The sequence below is a fragment of the Strix uralensis genome, chromosome 7 (assembly GCF_047716275.1).
Source record: "Strix uralensis isolate ZFMK-TIS-50842 chromosome 7, bStrUra1, whole genome shotgun sequence".
Taxonomy (NCBI): domain Eukaryota; kingdom Metazoa; phylum Chordata; class Aves; order Strigiformes; family Strigidae; genus Strix; species Strix uralensis.
In genome coordinates, this window is record NC_133978.1 from 39,762,646 (window position 1) to 39,780,690 (window position 18,045).

At 42.7% G+C, this 18,045-nt stretch overlaps 1 protein-coding gene across 4 annotated transcripts in view; it reads left to right on the top strand.

Annotated features, from left to right (window-relative positions):
• Nucleotides 1–3,299: 3,299 nt before the first annotated feature.
• The window catches only part of DOCK1 (dedicator of cytokinesis 1), a 312,454-nt gene continuing 297,708 nt past the window's right edge, over nucleotides 3,300–18,045 (top strand). For all 4 annotated transcript variants that reach the window (XM_074875532.1, XM_074875533.1, XM_074875534.1 and 1 more), the window contains exon 1: nucleotides 3,300–3,418. In XM_074875532.1, coding sequence (XP_074731633.1) covers nucleotides 3,373–3,418 — 46 coding nt within the window. In that variant the 5' untranslated portion in view covers nucleotides 3,300–3,372. The remainder of the gene's footprint in view (nucleotides 3,419–18,045) is intronic.

The window sequence follows — 18,045 nt, forward strand, 5'->3', positions numbered from 1 at the left end:
CTTTAACAGAAATAGAAAAGCAAAACAGTTATTTATTATATAATTTTAGAAGTCCTCCACATCACCTCCTGGGAGGAATATTTCCAAGAGGAATTTGATTTGTGTGTGTAGAATAACTACTTATATGTTTTGACTGAAAATGTTGAATTTACCTACAAGGCCTGACAATGAAAAAAAATTATTACAAAAACTGTGATATTTAAGTGAGATGGAACAAACATTCCTCTTTTGTAGTCATATGCAGTAAGTATGAAATATAACTTGATTGCATCTGTACATTTCATAGAGTATCTCTTGTTTATTGCAAATATATTTCATGCAAGGTAACAGTTCTGTTTTCATTCATCCTCTTCAAAAGATACTCCTAATCTCTGTGACAAGAATTTCAAATTCATTCATGGCCAAATACTGCATTTGGATTTCTTGGAGTTAGTGTTATGAAAAGGAATGTTTCTTTGCTCCAAGAGAAGTGCCTCTAATTCAATGATGTGATGCATTAAAAAAATAAGGTGAGAATCCAAAGAGATGACATGATGGTGTGATAAAACTTTCAGATTTTATGGAAAGAAGCATTTTTCAGTTTCCTCTTTGTAAATGAAAAACATATATGCACAGTGTGAAGAAACATATTGTGCCTGAGATACGTAAAATATGTCAGCTTGAACATTTTACAGTTTAATGAAAAATATTTTTCAGGAGGATAATTTATATTATGTCTGCTGGAAAAAAATAAAAATCTTTTATTTTCTCAAAATTACAGTCCTATCCCATCACCATTTTTTTCCTAGCTATAAAAAAACTGCACTGGGATATCTATGCATTGTGAATTAGGAGGAGTATTTTTTACAGGCTATCAAAATTGTAATGGCATTAGTTCTATTTGTAACATGTTTTCATTAAAATGAAAATGTGGAAAGCAATAAAATGAATATAAAACTGCATCGGTATCAGTGAGGCTTTATGTTGGTCATGGGATTACTTATGTTGACTGTTATAGGCCATGATCAGACAACAGGACAAACCTCTTTTTCCACTGACGTCAAAATAAATTTTGCTATTGTAATACAGAACATGGATTTAATATTTAGAAGCTGTAAGTAATTCTTTAGCTTTCATTTATTGAATCTGGTACTTCCTGCCTTAGGAGTGTACTTAGGTATATATAATTCCCATTTAGTCCAGATATACATGTAAACTGAGACTAAGGAGTGCCAATCTATATAAGAATTTAATTTAACCCTTAGTTAACACCTGAAGAAAGGTTGTCAGTAGTACATTTCTCATGAAGGGAAACATGCTCTTTAGCCTCCCTCAAATTAGAAACAAATACCACAGTTTGGGTTTTAGATTTGAAGCTGAAGGCCCAGAAAGGATAGAATATAGCCATAGGTCACTTTATTAGCTAATTACAGCTATCTACAGGTTTAAATTACCTCCAGAGTGCTGCTTTGTATCCCCCGTAGCAAAAGCTACCACCACCTTCACAGAAGCGATTCCTGGTTATCAGTAATCTAAATGGAAAGTCAGTCAGGTTCCCTGATTTACAGATTATTACACTAATAGTCTTAAAAATCTCTAAATCATCTAATGCCTGAGCAGGTTTGGCAGTTTTGCTGCACATATTCTGTAGCACCACAAAAATAATGCATCAGTTGTATAAAACTGCAAAATACTCCTCATGAGAAAGAAATATTATTGCATTGCTTTTCCATTTCACTTCTCCTTTCCCTTGTGTGGAAAAAAGATGACTATAGGAACAGGGCAAGTATGTCCATTATATCAGTTAATTCACTTTGATTTATCTTATAAAAATAAGCCTGTTAAATCAAAGAGCTCACTTGTAAGTTGTCTTTGGTAAGACTCTAATCATTTACCCATTAATGCAAGGAAAAGCTGATGAGCCACGAAGCCGACTTTGAAAACCTTTTGATCTTCTCACTCCTGGGCGTAATGCATAAAGGTGCAGTAGTTTGCTCTATCACAATGGCCTTTGAATTCTGCAGGACAGGAGCAGTGAAATTTAGATTAGTTTCAACATGTAGTGGTGACCTGGGCAAAAAATCACAAGGATGAGAAAGGGTACATGGAAAGAGGAGTAGACTCCTTCAGATGTTTGAGTACTTGATCTTATAACCTGAAAATAACGAATGCTGTTGCAGAAACTGGCTCCTTGCATTCCTAATGATACAAGAAAATAGGAGGACAGAAAAGAGATTCAACCTTGATTTCAGAAGAGGACCCGTTTTCATTCTTGTATTTGTGGTACGGGGCTTCTCCTTTGATAGAGAACTAGTCCTAACAAATGATGGTCAGTCAGATATTTCACCTATCTTAAGTGTTATCCTTCAGCTTTCTGCTGACTTTTACACAGTTTATCCTCCTTTTGCTAAAGACTCTTTTTTAAATTTTCTTTTTAAATCATGGTCCTGGGTCTCTAAGAGTATGAGGGATGGGATCGGGAAGCCCATTTCCCTAGCTCATTCTTTCATAATCGCATAATCCACACTCTAATTAGCCAGGTGATGTTAAGCTTGGACTAGGTTTTTGATTTAGGTTTAGAAACAGAAGTTTTCTAATCTTTATGGCCGAGGGAGGATTTACTTGGAATAGTGCGCTCATCAACACGACAATACCTACACGCAGAGAGCCTGCTCCCTTAAACATTAGCAGAAACCTTGTTTTAATGCTGTATCTCTGGGAAGGAAGCAGATAGAAATCCTGGAGGGCCAGGTGGCTGAAGGGGTCAGAGCAGGAGGTAAAAAACAACCAAGAAAGCAGTGATTTCTTAGGAATAAGCATCCTGAAGAAGATCGGGATCCTTCTGCTAGATCTGCCTGGCAACGTGGTACTAAGGGGAGGTCATGTTGGGTTTATACAGAGCTGGTTTTGCGCAGGTGAAGAAACTTTTGGGCAGAGTAAGGCCAGGTGTAGCTGGAATGTAATCATACAATTAGGGAGACTGCCAGGGAGGCACCACCCCGTCCCGCTCGCCTTTGTGTAGGAACCAGGCGGGACCGGGGCGGCGTTTCCCCTCAGGAGCGCCGGGTCCGAGCGGCAGAACGAGGGGGTCGCTCGGGGCTCCGGCCCCTTCCCTCGCGGGGCGCCCACCAGCCCCTTCAGTCCCCCGGGCCCGGGCGGGCCGCTGAGGCGGGCGGCCCCCGCTGCTCCCGCCGGGGCCGGCCGCCCCTCAGCCCCCGCCTCCCCCGCGGCGGGCGGGCGGCCGGCCGGGGCTCCAGGCCGCTGGCTCCGCCCGCACCACATGACTCCGCCGTCGGTAGAAACTTTTCCCGTCCCGCGGTTGGAAAATGGCGGCGTAGGAGCGGGGCTCTCGCATCCCCGCCTGGTCCGGCCGCTCCCCCCCTCCCCAGCGCCATGACCCGCTGGGTTCCCACCAAAAGGGAGGAAAAATACGGCGTAGGTGAGGACCGTCCCGGCCCCGCTCCCGCCTGTTGCGCTGCCGCGGGCCTCCCCCAACCCCCCCCCCCCCCCCACCCGCTCCCCTCCTTCCCTCCCCGGGAGCCGGTCCCCGGCGGTGCCCCGCTCCGGGCGGCCGTGCCCGCGGCGGGCCGGGGCCGCGCTTCCCCCGCGCCGCCTCAGGAAACCTCCTCGGCCGGCCGCGGGGCCGAGACGGAGCCCCCCCGGAGGGGGCCGGTGTCCCCGGGCTCGCCCCGCCGGCTGCAGCCCCCGCCCGGCGGGGCTTTGCTGAGGGAAAGTTTAGAAGTTGGCTGGAAATGCCGGGCAACCTGCGCTTGAGTCAGCCTCGCTACAAAAACTGCCTTTTCTCTTCCTCCTATTTCTTTTTTTTCTTCCCGACTGCTGCTTTGTCTGAATAGAAAAGGGCTTTGAGTTATTTTTACATCGGTTTCTTCCCCCCCCGATGGCAGCTAAACAGGATACGCTTCCAGTGCTGGATCCTCGGTGGGAGCCGCGCAGGGGCGGTGGGAAGCGATGCCCGCTGCTCCCTCATCCTCAGGAGAGGAAGGCTGGAAGGCTGCCGACGGAAGAGGCTCTTCGTTTCGCAGAGAGTGTGATTTTCATACAGATGAGGGGTTTCCCCCGCGCGCTGCTGTCCGGGGATCCATTTCGTCCTCTTGCTTCTTCCGTCCCTCTCAAACAGAGGGGGATTGTTCTCCGCCGGTAGTTAGAACATCTCCACTCTGATTAAACGGAACCGAACTCGGGTGGTTTTGGGCAGTGTTGTGCCGAGAGGGCCTGTCTTGACTTTGAAGATGTTTCATGTTGATCAAACCTTTTTTTTAGGGGTTACGGAGGAGAAAACTTAATTGGCGTGCACGAGAGCATTTGTCTTGAGGAAGGAAATGATAAATCTGACTCTTCCATTTGGAAATTCGAAATTCAGTGTCCGCCACAGTTCTTGGACTCTGTTGGTTGTGAAGAACAGCTTACTTTTCGTATTTACCCACAGCTAAGCCTTGTCCAAGCAGCGTGAGCAGGAATAAGGGCGTTTCTGGGTCTAAGTAGAGCCCAAGTGATTTTTAGGGAATTAAATTCTGTGTGTACATCCTTAGAAAATGAGAGCATGACTCTTAAATTACTAGCAAATCCTAGGTGGCTGGGTACACTGTGTGAGGCCTGTGAGTAATTCCGGCGCTGAGGATGCAGGATAAACTACACGGAAGCAGAAGTGCTACTGATGGCAGTTGCTCGTTAAGTCTTCCAAATAACCTGCTTCATGGTGTGGGATAGGTAGAGTATTTCTGAAGTCCCGGGATGACTAAATTGTCACATAGTATATGGTAGTGTTACAAACCAGTGACACTCAAAAGCAAGTTCCTCTTTTGCAGGAACTCATTTGTGCTACTGTAGCAGAGGTGATTGCCCGGACCTGGCTTTCCAGGAATCGATGTCTTGGAAGTGATTTTGAAAGGGTGAAAGCATAAGAAGTGTGCAATAAACTGAGTATTTTAAGATATACTTTAAGTATATTTGGATATCCAGTGTGAGAAACAGTATGTGTAGTAAGAGAACTAGGCTTAAATGTTTCATGGTTTCAAAAAGTGTAAGACTAGGTGCTCAACTGGTATTTTTTTGTTTGTGTCCACTGCTCTGGAGAGAAGTTTGTCATGGTTTATTAATAGTCTTGTTTTTCTATGATAGTTTTTCCCAAAAGTTAGGTGAGAGGGATGATCCTCAGCAAAATTAGGGTATTTCTCTGCTGAACTGCAGGGGTGTGAGAGTTGAAAGTAGTTGTAGTGTTGCAAGGAGATAAAATCATATTTAGAGCTGATTGAACATTGTGATTCACTGGCCCATGCTATGCTGTTAGACGCTGTTTTGGGGGGGATAGCTTCTTTTTGGTGTCTCTGGATTTCTTCCTGAGGAAGATGAATATTCAGCTTGATTACATGTGGTTTACATGTCTTTGTGTTGTTGAAAAAGGGTGCTTCTGTACACTGCGAGACTTCTGACGTTTTGTTTTTGGCTGCTTATGAAACTTTCAGGTTGTGGAGAATTGATGCAGCAGTTACATAGTCCCAAACAGAGATGGAGGAGGCACCGTTAAGCTGAACATCCTAACATATGAATATTTTTCTTCCTATTTGCCATGACCAGCCCTGGAGACTGACATTGGATCAGTATTGTCTGACCGTGAACAGAAACATCTGCCTGTTCCCAAACAGGATCATCGAACTGCTGTCTTAGTGATACATACATGTAATATACTTGGCGTGTGTGTTTCACTAAAGCAGAAATAACAGGAAAGTATCTACTGTGGTTTACATTACTTATGTCACAGTTGTGGGAGCTCAGAAATGTGTGTATGTATACATACTTCTGTGTGTATATATACAAAATGTGTGTATATAAAATATGCACGTGTATATGTAATATATATACACACACACTTTCTTTTCTACCTCCTGACTAGCGTGTGCCTGTGCACAGCTAAACTTGCTTCACATCTCAAGTCCCAAGGATTTGCTGGCTGTGATGCAGCAGGAATAAATTATTGTGACACACCTATACTGAAACTGTGGTAGGATGCAGGTGTTTTAAGAAACTCTCCTCCTGCTCAATCCATTCCACCCTGCACAGTGAGGTTTGTGGATGATGCTGGATGTCCAGCATATGGGTAAACTAAACTTACTGCCTTAAAACGAGGAGGGCTGCTGCGTAGTGCAGGGGCATTATCTCAGCAAGCAGTTGTGAGTGTGACTCAGCTCCGCTTCCTGAGAGAATTCAGGCCTCGGCACGCGGAGAGGTTGGATGAGGAACGGGAGTGGATATAATGGGATAATGCAGTTATTAGATTAACATACGGGGAACCATCTGAAACAGGAAAACCATCAGCTTAGTTGAAGTAGCTTTTTGCCACTCCTGATGCTGCGTATCCTTCTTCGTCTCAGCGCCTGGCTCTCTATTTCGTCTCTCGCCCTGAGCCGGTGGGGAGGGCTGTGGTGGTTGTGAGATGGCCACGTGGGTGTATGGCTTCCTCAGCAGGGACCTTAGGGGCTTTCGGAGAGCCCCAGAAGCTGCTTCTGTCTGCTCCATACCTGCTGTGTCCCAAGTGCGGAGTGTGGCTGCTCTGCTCAGTCTCCCATTTCCTGCTTTTAGCGTGATACAAAAATCATGATATTGGTGTTTTTCCTTATGCCAGCGGAGGGGAGATGTAATGAGTTGCTTTAGGAAGTCTGTGAGCCTGAATAGCACTTCTGAGATAGCATAAAGTTGCTCTAGTAACATCCAAATCATCTTGACTTCTGCTGTCATTTGACCCTTCTCCTTTGCACTTAAAACTCCAGTAAGAGGTAGAACCGGTGCTACTGCAGTTACTACAAATACCATATTTAAAATGCCTTTGTGTTCAACAGTATATGCAGACATGGAGTAATTAGGCCACTAGTGTGATAATTTAATCCTTTTTTTTTTTAAATGGTGCAATAGAAAAATACTGCCATGTGTGTCTATGCATGGTCAGATGTAGGAGAACTTCCCAGCTACAAAGCTCATGCTCTGTGTGAGATCCTGCTTTTTTTTTTTTTTTTTTTAAATGGTGAAATAGAAAAATAGTGCAATCTGTGTCTGTGCGTGGTCAGATACAGGAGAACTTCCCAGCTACAGGGCTCGTGCTCTGAGTGAGATCCTGTTAATTTTCAGGATGCTGACTATTTTCCTCTGCTGCTCTTAAATGAGTCACTGCAAGACATGGATAGTCGTGCCCTTGCGTGATCAGTAAGCCCATGTGAGCTCTGCCTGGCAGGCAGAGTGCTCCTGGCTTTGGACAGCTTCATAAATTCAAAGCCTTGGTGAAGAGAGGGCTGGATATCTGTTGGTTGAGTGTTACTACTTCAGGACAGCACGTGATGCCTGGGTAGGTGCTTACTAATGCCATGTATTAGGTCAAAGGTAACATGTATGTCAAGGACACTAGCATTTTAAAATTTTTGCACTGCTGTGGCATATCTGGGTGCACCTAAGCTTCCCCCCAAGTGAACACGGTGCTGCAAGTACTTGAGATACTATCTGTCGGTCTCAGTCCTTAGCCAGTGTCGTGATAGCTGCTCAGATACACTCTGTACTGTGTAGGGTGTGTGTCTACACCTGCATTAATTAAAAAACCAAAAAGCAGTAAGAAGCAAACAAAAAACTCAGCCTACAAAGTAAACCAATTCAACTGTGAGCCACACCAGTTGGGAGTTGCTGTATTTTTGCTTGTTACTGGTGAGTTTTTGTTGCGTGTCATGACATGGCAAATCATAACTAGCCTGATTTTAGGTGCTTTGAGACAGGATGGACTTTGGCCACATTTTAAGGTTAGGGTGTTTTAGTGCCTCTCTCAGACTGGGATGGCTTTTCAAAAGGCATATATAGAAGTATCTTCAAACCAGGTACTCAGAAATACATATTTTTTTTATTACTAGGGAAGGGATATAACGAGTTGGTGGACTAAGTGGTGGTACTTAGGTCACGATATATGAGTTTGGAAACTGAGTTCTGCCCTTGTAATGGCTCTTTGAAAACAGGGAATAGGAATTTGTGAAGAGCAGTGCTGTTGAAAGCACAGGAACCCCTACAGCCGAGCAGTGCTGCTTCGCTTCTGCAGCTTGAGGGAGGACCACGGTGGTTTAGGGCAGATTTAAGGCTTTTGTGGAATCCCAGATTTATACTCCACAGCAAATAAGAGTCTCCACGTGCCACACCACTCACCACAGCTAAGAGAGTTGGTGATCCTGTGCCTGCATATTTGTGCCTTAAAGTAGGGAAGAAAATGTTTTCAGGAAAAAGGCATTTTTTAGGAATTTTAGTGATGCTGCGTTGTGAGAGAGGTTTGGGGCTGTCTGGCAGGGCAGGATGGTTACTGACAGCAGGACTGTGCTCTGACACGTCCCAAACTGATGGAGTAAAAATGCCCATGCAATATTTGCCGATGTATTTATCAGTGTAGTACCATTTTGAGGAAGCACGTGCGGGTTCACTCTTCTAGAGACAACATACCCTACTGTATGCCCAGATTAGTTTTACTTTTTATATGCTTTTATATATAAAAAGTATATATTAATATACTTTTATATACTTTTTAATATACTTTTAGAATTTATTTATATACTTTTTTGTATACTTTTAGTTCCCTGCTTGCTGAGGGGATGCATTTCTGTGCTTCCCCGTTCCTGGCATCACGTGAAGCAGATCTAAGGGACTGGTAGATGAGGCATACTTCTTCCTAAATGGATGACCTGAATTTGACTGTAGGCATGTGCTTGATTATGCTTAGTTTACTCAGCAGCCACTATTGCTCTCTGTCAATAAACACTTGTTACAAGCAACAGATTGCAGAGGGATAAAGATACCGGATAAGCAGAAGCAAGTGTGTACTCCTGTTTGCTTTTTTTGTCCAGGTCAGGGACAACATTACAAACCAAGGTTGTTCCAAGAAATTATTCCTGTAGGGATTTACTAGAAATACTTTTTTTTTTCCCCTCCTCACAGAGCACATGCTTCCTATAGGCAGCTGATTGCCTATGGTGTAATACAGAGTATTTATTTAACTCTGCAGAGTAAGTTTTTGGTCAATTTTGGAATTTTTCAGCTGTTAATTAACACCCTTGTTCCTAGAAAATAAAAGGGGAGGGGAAATTTTCACAAGACAAGGATTTACACTCTATATCATGCACAAGCATGGTAGTGACAGTAGGCCAAGGTTCTGATTTAATGTTTTTGGTTTAGTATTAATTCAGGGGGAAAAACATTTCTGAATTTCCACCTGAATTTCAAGTATTACCTTAGTGGGTTTTGTAATTTTCTTGATTTAGGTGCACTGATACGTTGTTAAGTTTAGACTGTTTGCCATACTTGGTGCAGCTTTCTTGGCATTATAAATGCATTTTCCTTTCTACCTAGGCAAAGCTTTCAGGAAAGAGGAAAGTAAACTGGATGCAACTTAGATGAACATCTCCAGGAAGCCTTTCTGTCAGCTTTCAACTAGAGGCATAAGCATTGCAACGATTTTTTCTTTGAAATATTTGTGTTCTGGAGTTTGTCCAGTATTGGCTGTGGAGAACATGCAGGATACACTTTGTCTAATCCTTTAGTGGTCCTTCAGGACTGAAATCCAATACATCTTGTTAAATACCTGTAGATGTGTCCAACTTTAGATAAATAGCTGAAAGCTGACTTATATTAATGAATCGAAGCTCAACTGAGGAACGAGTGCTAATCCAGTTTTAAAGTATTTGCTCTATTAAAGATGTCAGTCTTAGCTCTGCTCTTCTCCTTGCTTCAGGTCTGAAACTTTCACAAAACATTCGGTGGCGGCTAATCACCATCTCTGTGAAAAACATGGGCTGCTCTTTATGGGCCTTCTTTGTCAGGGATGTGGAACCCTGAAAAGTTAGCATATCTTTTTTGTAAACTTAAAAACATTTTAAATTCCGTTTTCTGGCCTGTGGAAGATCCCAAGGCTATTCTGACAATAGTTGTTTTCTGAATAGTGCTTTAATGAATTCCTTAATGAGTTACTGGAATATTCCTCCTTTAGCTTGGGGCGGGGGGAAATTGAAATCATGCCCTATGTAAACCAAAAGAATGTTTAAAAAGAGATAATTCTTGTAATTATGAAACTTTATCTATGTTTTCAGGCTGTAGTTGCGAAAGCATTTTTATATTTATAGTATTATTTATCTTCCTGTGTTTATGTAATTTGTGCATTAAATCTGATTTCTGATGTAAAGACTTGTAACACAAGAAGCAGCAGTTGCTGAATTTCAGTTTCATCAGCAAAATATGAAATATCTCTGGAAATACTTTTCCGCTCCATATAGTTTTGTAACTAAACTGAAATAATTACATTGAGAACTATTATGTGTAATCATGTATCCATATAAATAACAAAACAAACAGATGGATGAATAGCTGAAGTAACTATTGGCCATGATACTTGAGTTTTGTTTTTTTAAATAATACTTCTTAGCACTGCTGCTTTATTTAGAGTACTGTTTATATTATTTTAGCACAAACCTTTCTATAACATGTTTTCAGAGGTTTGTGGTGACTGATTTTATCAAAGGGTGTTGGAGTACCACAATGCCTTTCTGTTACCCAGTAGAAAATATGAGCAAGTGATACAGGATTTGCTGTGTCATTTATGAACACGAATGGAAGGAAAAGTGTAAATAATCGGTGTGTATGTTTGTAGGCACTTGGTTTCTTAAGGCATTTTGTTCTATACCTCTCTACTGTTGTAGTAGCCTTGTCACTTCCATGTTTCTACTACATGAATTAATCAATATTGGGGTTAAAAACCTGTGTGAGCAGCTCCCAAGCTGAGCTCGGTGCAGGGGTTAGGGAGTGTACTGTAGTAAAGCAGGAGTCCCTGAGGAGTCCTGTGTGTGGAGGGCATCGGTGGTGACATCGTGGAGGAACCTCATGGCTTGACATGGTGATTTCCTCACTGGTTGCTGACAGAGCTTGCTGGGGGCGCAGCTCCTGAGCAGCTCTGAAAATGCACCTGTGAAGTGCCTGAGAGCCTCTTCAAACATCCAAATACCTTTTGGAAGTCCAGCCTTAGGTGTCTGTGTTTGCTCTGCCTTCTCCTTCTTCTCTGAACAAAGCACGGAAGTACTGACATCACTCAATTTGAAGTTGAATATAATAAAATAACATATGTTTAGGGAACGTAGCTGAATAGCCCGTGGGTCACAGGAGGAGGTAACCGATCCTAGGCAAGGAGTTGATGAGTGAGGTTTTGGTACAGTCTGACATCAAGGACTTTCAGCTGTGCTGTGTTAATAGAGTAGGGCTCTCCTAGTTTCCATACATGGAATAAAAAAAAAAAATTCAGAAGACATAAGATGGCAAACCCTGGCGCTTGTGGTACCTGCATAAGGCTGAGGGAGTTGTTGGGAGGGGACAGGGATCCAGGATCATGGAAAGCTCTGCTGTTACCTGTGTCTCCAGTGGCATGCCTGCCTGCCTCCAGCTGATGCTTTAGCCTTTAACATCCTCTTAATTGTGCCAGCTGGTCTGCAGGAAAAAATGTTGGATGTAGGGAATGATCCAGTGAATGTAGTTGGGTGGTTTTATTGAGGAGGCGCTTCTGCTTCCGCCTAGTGTGTGTTTAGTATTATCTGTAGCGAAGGCTGTGTATCAGAGATGAAGTGAAATGAAAGCAACTGGTAATGTAAAAAGTATTCCTGTAGTGGACCCTGGAACAGGAAATATCTCAATGCTGAGACAGAGGGAAGTAGCTGATGATAATTTGAGTTTCCAAGTCTTGACGCAGATGGTGAACAATTTAAAAGGACGCTTGCTTTCAGAAAAATCTGCTGTGCATATGATTTCAGTGAACAAATCATGACCCTGAAATGGCTGTGGATTATCGAGGCAGTGACTTGGAATGCCCTGTAAATACTGTCCTCTAAAGGAGGGGATGCACTGCAGTTTTAATGACTAAGTAGAGATATGGTTAAGCATGTCACTTGGGTCAGGAAAGTTATAGATAAGGGTCTGTGGGAACCTTTACAGTTTCTCTTGACTATATATAAAGTTATTCTCCAAAAATATGAGCATATAAATAAAAACTAGCATCAAGGTGGGAAGAAGTGGAGTTTCACTTTTAATTACTATTGTTTATTAAGCAACGGAAAGGGCTAAAAGAGGATTTGTTCGTCAGCTCGGTTGCCTTGCATGGACCTCCTGTTGGTCCATGACTCTGAAGAAGGCACCAGCTGCAGGCATGACTGAGCCTGTGCTTATTCCCTCCTTAACTGTTGTGGAGACTGCTGTAGCACGGCGAGCTGGGAGTCTCTCCGTCCTTCCTTCTGCCTTGCAGTACAGCCTGGCTTGGAAAAGATTGCCCTCTTGGTTTCTTTTTTTTTTCCCCTGCTGCTTTGAGGCCTCATGGGAGCATGTTAACATCTTTGCTGTTTTGTGTCGGACAATCTATGGCTCATTTGGAGCTTGAATATATAGAAAATAATGCTTATAGTGAGCCTGTAGTGTGCTCTAACATGAGGTGATGGTGATGTTGCCTGGTGAACTTGGCTGCTGGATGGCCTGGTGGCTTCAGGCTCTGCGTATAGCAACATATATTGCTTTGTATCTTTTGAGCAAAACGTGATTATGATACAAAACTGTCCACAATTATACATGAAAGCTTTCTCGCTACCTGTTTGTTTTCCTTTGTATGTTTTGTAATCTGTCATATGCTTCTTAATTTTTAATGTTTTCCAAGCTTTTTTCTTTATTTCTCATATTTTGTTCTTACACACAAATGCCCACCAGTTTTCTGCAGGCATCACCTTGTCTTGTCCCTGCTGGAATTCCTTCCTACTTACCTGGCTACCCCTGTTTCACCCTTCCCATTGATGGGAAATAGTGTTTATCTTTGGAGACTTATAACTGGGGCAAATGGAAAATATGAGCTCTGTTGTCCTCTATTCCTCTAGTAAGGAACTGTAAACTCTCTTTGCTCATTTGCAGTATGTGGAGGCTGAATCACTTCACTAGCAGAGGACATATGCGTTAGATATGGACCCTCATCCACCTCGCGCTGTTGGGCTGTCTGACTGTTGCCTGTTATTTTTTTTCTTGCCGTGACTAGTAGGTGCTAAGTTGTGTCTCCATCAATCTGTAGCCTTCCCGATGCCTCTTTGACCAAGAATCTTAGGTGAAGCAGACTTGAGAGACTTTTTTTCCTTCCATCTGAGGTTGGCATGTCCTGTGTTGTGGTTTTGGTGTGTTGTGTTGTGTTTTTTTTTTTTTCTTCTGTGGATTGATCTCTGAAGTTTCCTGTGTAAAGGGAAGGTGGTATAACGGTGGTTTTACTAATAGTTTTTTTAGTAAGTTGGTTTGAAAAAAAGTGGTTTGTGGCTTTTTTAGTTTAATTTTGGAGGTATTTGGGCTTCCATTTCCAATCAGAGTTACTCGGTAGAAGGTATGTCTTTGGTATGGCAGTATCTAACTGCTTCCTTCCTTGACAGCCTGTCAGAGCATTTGTTGGCAATCTGTCTTCCACTTGTCTGTCACCTTAGTCAAGTCTGTTCTGCACATTTTTTGGTGTCTCTTCTGATGCTGCTCACTAACAGTTGGGCATAAAGACAACCAACCCCCTTTTTCTCATGGACTTCCCTGGCGGTTGGCAGCAGTGTGCAGAAGAGCAACTCAGAATTCCTGTAAGACTGGGACTTGCTCACAAACACAGCAGCTGGCATTGACTCCTTCTTCAAATGAACTTAGTGACCTATGACAAAGCACTGGAAGGGATTGAAGCAGTGGATAAAGATCCCTTTCCCAAAGTTTTCGGTTATTGAGTTCTGATGAGAAAACAGTTGTTCTTGCTCACAAGTGGAGTGGCTGGAGATGAGAACAGATATTTTCGTGCTGCAGAAGTATTTCTTAGGGAGTAGTTTCCATAGTCTGTGAGTCAAATGGGATGCGACAGCAACCCCAAACTTTTGATGGAGAGCCAAATATTCTTTTGGTATTTATTATATTATGCTTTGTTTATTTGTTGGTTTTGTTCTTGAGTGTTTCACTGTAACTAGGAGTCTAAAAGGATTGAAAAAAGCATTAGACATTGACCTGGCTCATGGGGACATCTATGTTCGCTTTAACACTAAAGCGTTACTGTCCTAAACAGTCCCAGGACTGATAAGGTGCTGACAGACGAGGGAATTTTTTTAGTGCTGGCTAATAGAGAATGTCTTGGTGTGGCTCTAAAACGCTGATTATGGGGACTGGACTTTGGACTCTGTTTAGCCCGATCTGGTCTCTCCCGCTGAGTCACGCTACTGGGATGTTGATGCAGGTAGCACATGTGCAAGTTTTAAGGGGATTATCACAAAGCCTTCCTTAAACCAGTGCTACCTTGTAATCTTGCCTGCAACATCCATGGGGCGTTACTCATTTAGTCAGTGTATGCTGCCCACATAATGGGAAGAGTGGCCCATTAGCAAGGCTTTATTTGGGGAAAAAAACCCTTTTTTGGGAAGCAAGTGAGAAGCGAGGAGTGCTCAAGTAGCTCACTTCAGGCTCTGTGGGGTAGGAGTTCTTATTCCTAAAAAATAAAGCAGTGGACTAGATATAGCTGGATAAGCACATTTTAATAAAGAGAGAATTACTCAGTTATGGTGCATTTTTAGAAGTTTTGTGTGGGTTCAGCTTGTGTTTTGATTTTCTGGTTGAATGTATTCTTGAAATGGTTTATCAACAGATTTTTATCAATCACTTCTGCTGCAGAAGAGGCCTCTGTTTATTTACTGAACTGTGATAACCGAGTGATTTAACTTGTTCAGATTTGTGCTTTAAATATAGAAAGTACAGTTTGGGCTGAATGAAACAGTTGCCAGTTTCCACAGTTACAGCAGACGAAGGTGAACGTGTTCTTGGCTGAACAGTGGAAGAAGTTTTAATAGAATTAGGGCTCGAATATCTAAAATACCGGGATAACTGTGTACGCTTTTACAGTCCAGGCGTGATGCCATCTTTTAACGCAGCATGCTGATCTGGGAGCTGTTCTTCGATTGAGATGTAAATTCTAAGATTAGGAGTTCATGTATTGTTTGTATAATAGTGTTTTGGTGCCTCCATAACGTGTATAAGGAGTATAGAAAATATAGAATAGTTTTGCGGAGGGGAAATAGGATAATTGAATACCAGCTCAAGTGTTGATAAGATGGGTAGGGTGGTGATAGTGTTGAGAAATGGCTGAGTAAACTTAATAAAAAGTAAAATACTGGTGAACATTAGTGAAGCCTTAGGCTCTACCACTGTGTTTCTGTTCTTACTGTGTCTGCACATCACAGGCATTTTTGTTGTTACCTTTGCATGCAGCAACACAGTTTTGCTCTTGGGGCACTAATGGACCAAGAAACATTTTTAAAGCTTAAATTGTTTTTCTTCAGAACACCAAAGGCTCCTAATCGAGAGGAGTAAGTTGGGTGCCTACTGGAAAATGGCACAAATACTTGCCCCCTCCCCATGCTCCGTCCTCAGCAGGCAAGTTTTGGAATGGGATGAGTATGTATTAAAAATAGGCTGTTTTGTGGACATGGGGACTTGAAATGTGCTAGCTCTCTGTTTTTTATAGTAGTTTTGTTCTGAGGTAGAGGTCTTGCCAGTGTTGAATGAGTTGAATACTCCATTAGTCTAATAACCAGTGGGGAAAACAAATGTTTTAAGGTGAAAGTAGTTGTGGAGGACAGATATGGTGTCCAGTTTAGCACAAATTTGTGCTACCAGTTGGAACTTGCCAAATACAAACATTTGAGAAATCATTACAGGGAAAGGGTGGTTCTCAAGCCGTTGCTTCCAGTGGGGCAGAAACAGCACTGACCTGCTCCTCTAGCCACGAGCTGGCTCTTGCCTCCTCCCTTGACTCGGGCTATCCTGGGCTACCAGCATCATGTGCTTCACCTCAGTCAATAGTTGGAATGATGCTGGAAAGGTAATATGCAAAAAAGAAAGAATAGTTAAAATATTTTTTTTTTATAGCAACAGGTTAACAAGTTACTGCCAGGTTAGTGGCACCATAAACACCCTACTAGCATTAATATACGTGATTGTCAGTGGTGTTTTTAAAATACCCTCTTTTCAGGGGGTTATACTTAGGAAGTAAGGTGTTACGGCCTTGAGCTATTCTGAATTAACGAGGGTGATTTTGAGGCTTGGGGGAGTAAGAGTAGTAGTTATAAGGGTCACCTTTGACATGTTTCAGTAGGCTGAGGGGTGCCCTAGCCATGGGGAACCAAACTGGTCAGTAGGACAGGACTCAACGGCTGCTGGTGGGAAGTTCTCATCTGGGAATTTCCCACATCCATTTGTGATACATTATTGGCCTAGATCAACTTTAATTAGACTAGAAAAGGCTTTAGAACAACCAAATTAACTCATGATCAAATTGAGTGTTGCGGAAAAAGGTGTGGAGTTGAACATCTGTACGCAGAGCTTTTGGGTGTTCCTCTACTGTGGTTTTCCCCAATTCCCAGAAGTCTGTGTATTTGATTTATGGAGAGAGTAAAATATGATGCTGGGTCTTTAAAGAGTAGCAATACCAGATCAGTTACATTTGCTTCTCCTTATTTCTTCTGGAGTGAACATAAAAATTAGTATGGGTTGAAAGGATTCCCCTCAGGTGGGAAACACAGAGTTTGTACGGGTGTGAGCTCCCTCTGACAACGCTGAAAGGAAACCCCATTGCTGGGGAAAGGGGCCGATGGCGAGAGACGGGCTCTCGGCAGCCCGGAGCGAGCCGGACAGTGACTCTTTGTTAAGGCTCGCTGCTGAGCCAACTCTGTCACTCCGCTGAAAGCGGCACGAGGCATGTGATTTCTACTAGTTTGGGGAAAAACAATTTTTCCCCTGTTTTTGCAAAATGCCGCTCTTATCTTTTAATGCATTCAGTGCTGTTTGACTCGCTTCCATGGTTACGTTTTTTCCATTAATTCTAGTATAAGATACAACTTCAGGAAAAATATCACATATTTCCAATTTCTGCAATAGCCTAGCTGTTGTGGAAAAGAGAAAGTGTTGGTGGATCAAACTGTGGCTCTTAGCAGGTAATTCTTCTCTCTGGCTGTTATTTCTAAGAAAGCAGAACAAGTTCCTTGGGGATTATTTGACTCTGGATCTGTGCTCTTTCTCTGTAGTTCTTGCTGTTGGAGACAGCTTGAAAGACTGAAAGACAAATAAGGTGATGGCAAGTAAAAATAAATTGAACAACGTTTGATGTGTAAAAAGCCTAAAACTCCTCCTTCTGTCTTCCCTATCCCATAAGCTTTCCTGAGAAGGCAATGGAGGAATTTTGATTTTGTTTTCCTTTGTAGAAATGCTGAGGAGGAAGAACAGTAGGAAATGAAAACTTCTTCCCATCACCCCATTTTGCTCTTGCTTTAGGCTTTTTGCTCTGCATCATCAGCTCTATATTGCAGTGAATAGTGTCTTGCAGGGGCCGTTTTTTTACTAACTATTTCCGCAGTAGTGTGATAGCAGTTTTATTGTGTTGAACTTGATTTTTATAGCCATTGAAACAGCTATTAAAATATAGCTGTGACATTAAGCTCACTGCTGTCGAAGTGCTTAGTAGAAGACACCTTTACAAAATTACGTTCGGTGCAATAGAGACCTGCTGCAATGGCAATGGAGAAGCCTGAAGAAGCAGGGGACTGATGCGTCAAGAATCTTCAGATGGAGCTGAGCGCAGACTGGATTGTTTTTATTAAAATCCTTATGCAGATATAACTGGGCTATGTTCTTGCTGGCTTTTGCGTGGCAGCAGCCGAAAGCTGAAAAAGATTTTTTCATAAAGATTCTTCTGTGAAGGATGAAGGAACTGGCTGTGTCAGTCATCCACGACCAGTCTTCGATCCAACCTGTATAGGAGGTGCTGCTCCCAGCCATTTGGGAATCTGCACGTCCTCCTTCAGCACCAAATTGGCAATTTGTGATTAAACATTGGTGCCTGTGCAGACTTTGACCATAATTTCACAGAATCGTCAAGGTTGGAAAAGACCTTGAAGATCATCCGGTCCAACCATGAACCTCACACTGACCGTTCTCAACTCCACCAGATCCCTCAGCGCTGGGTCA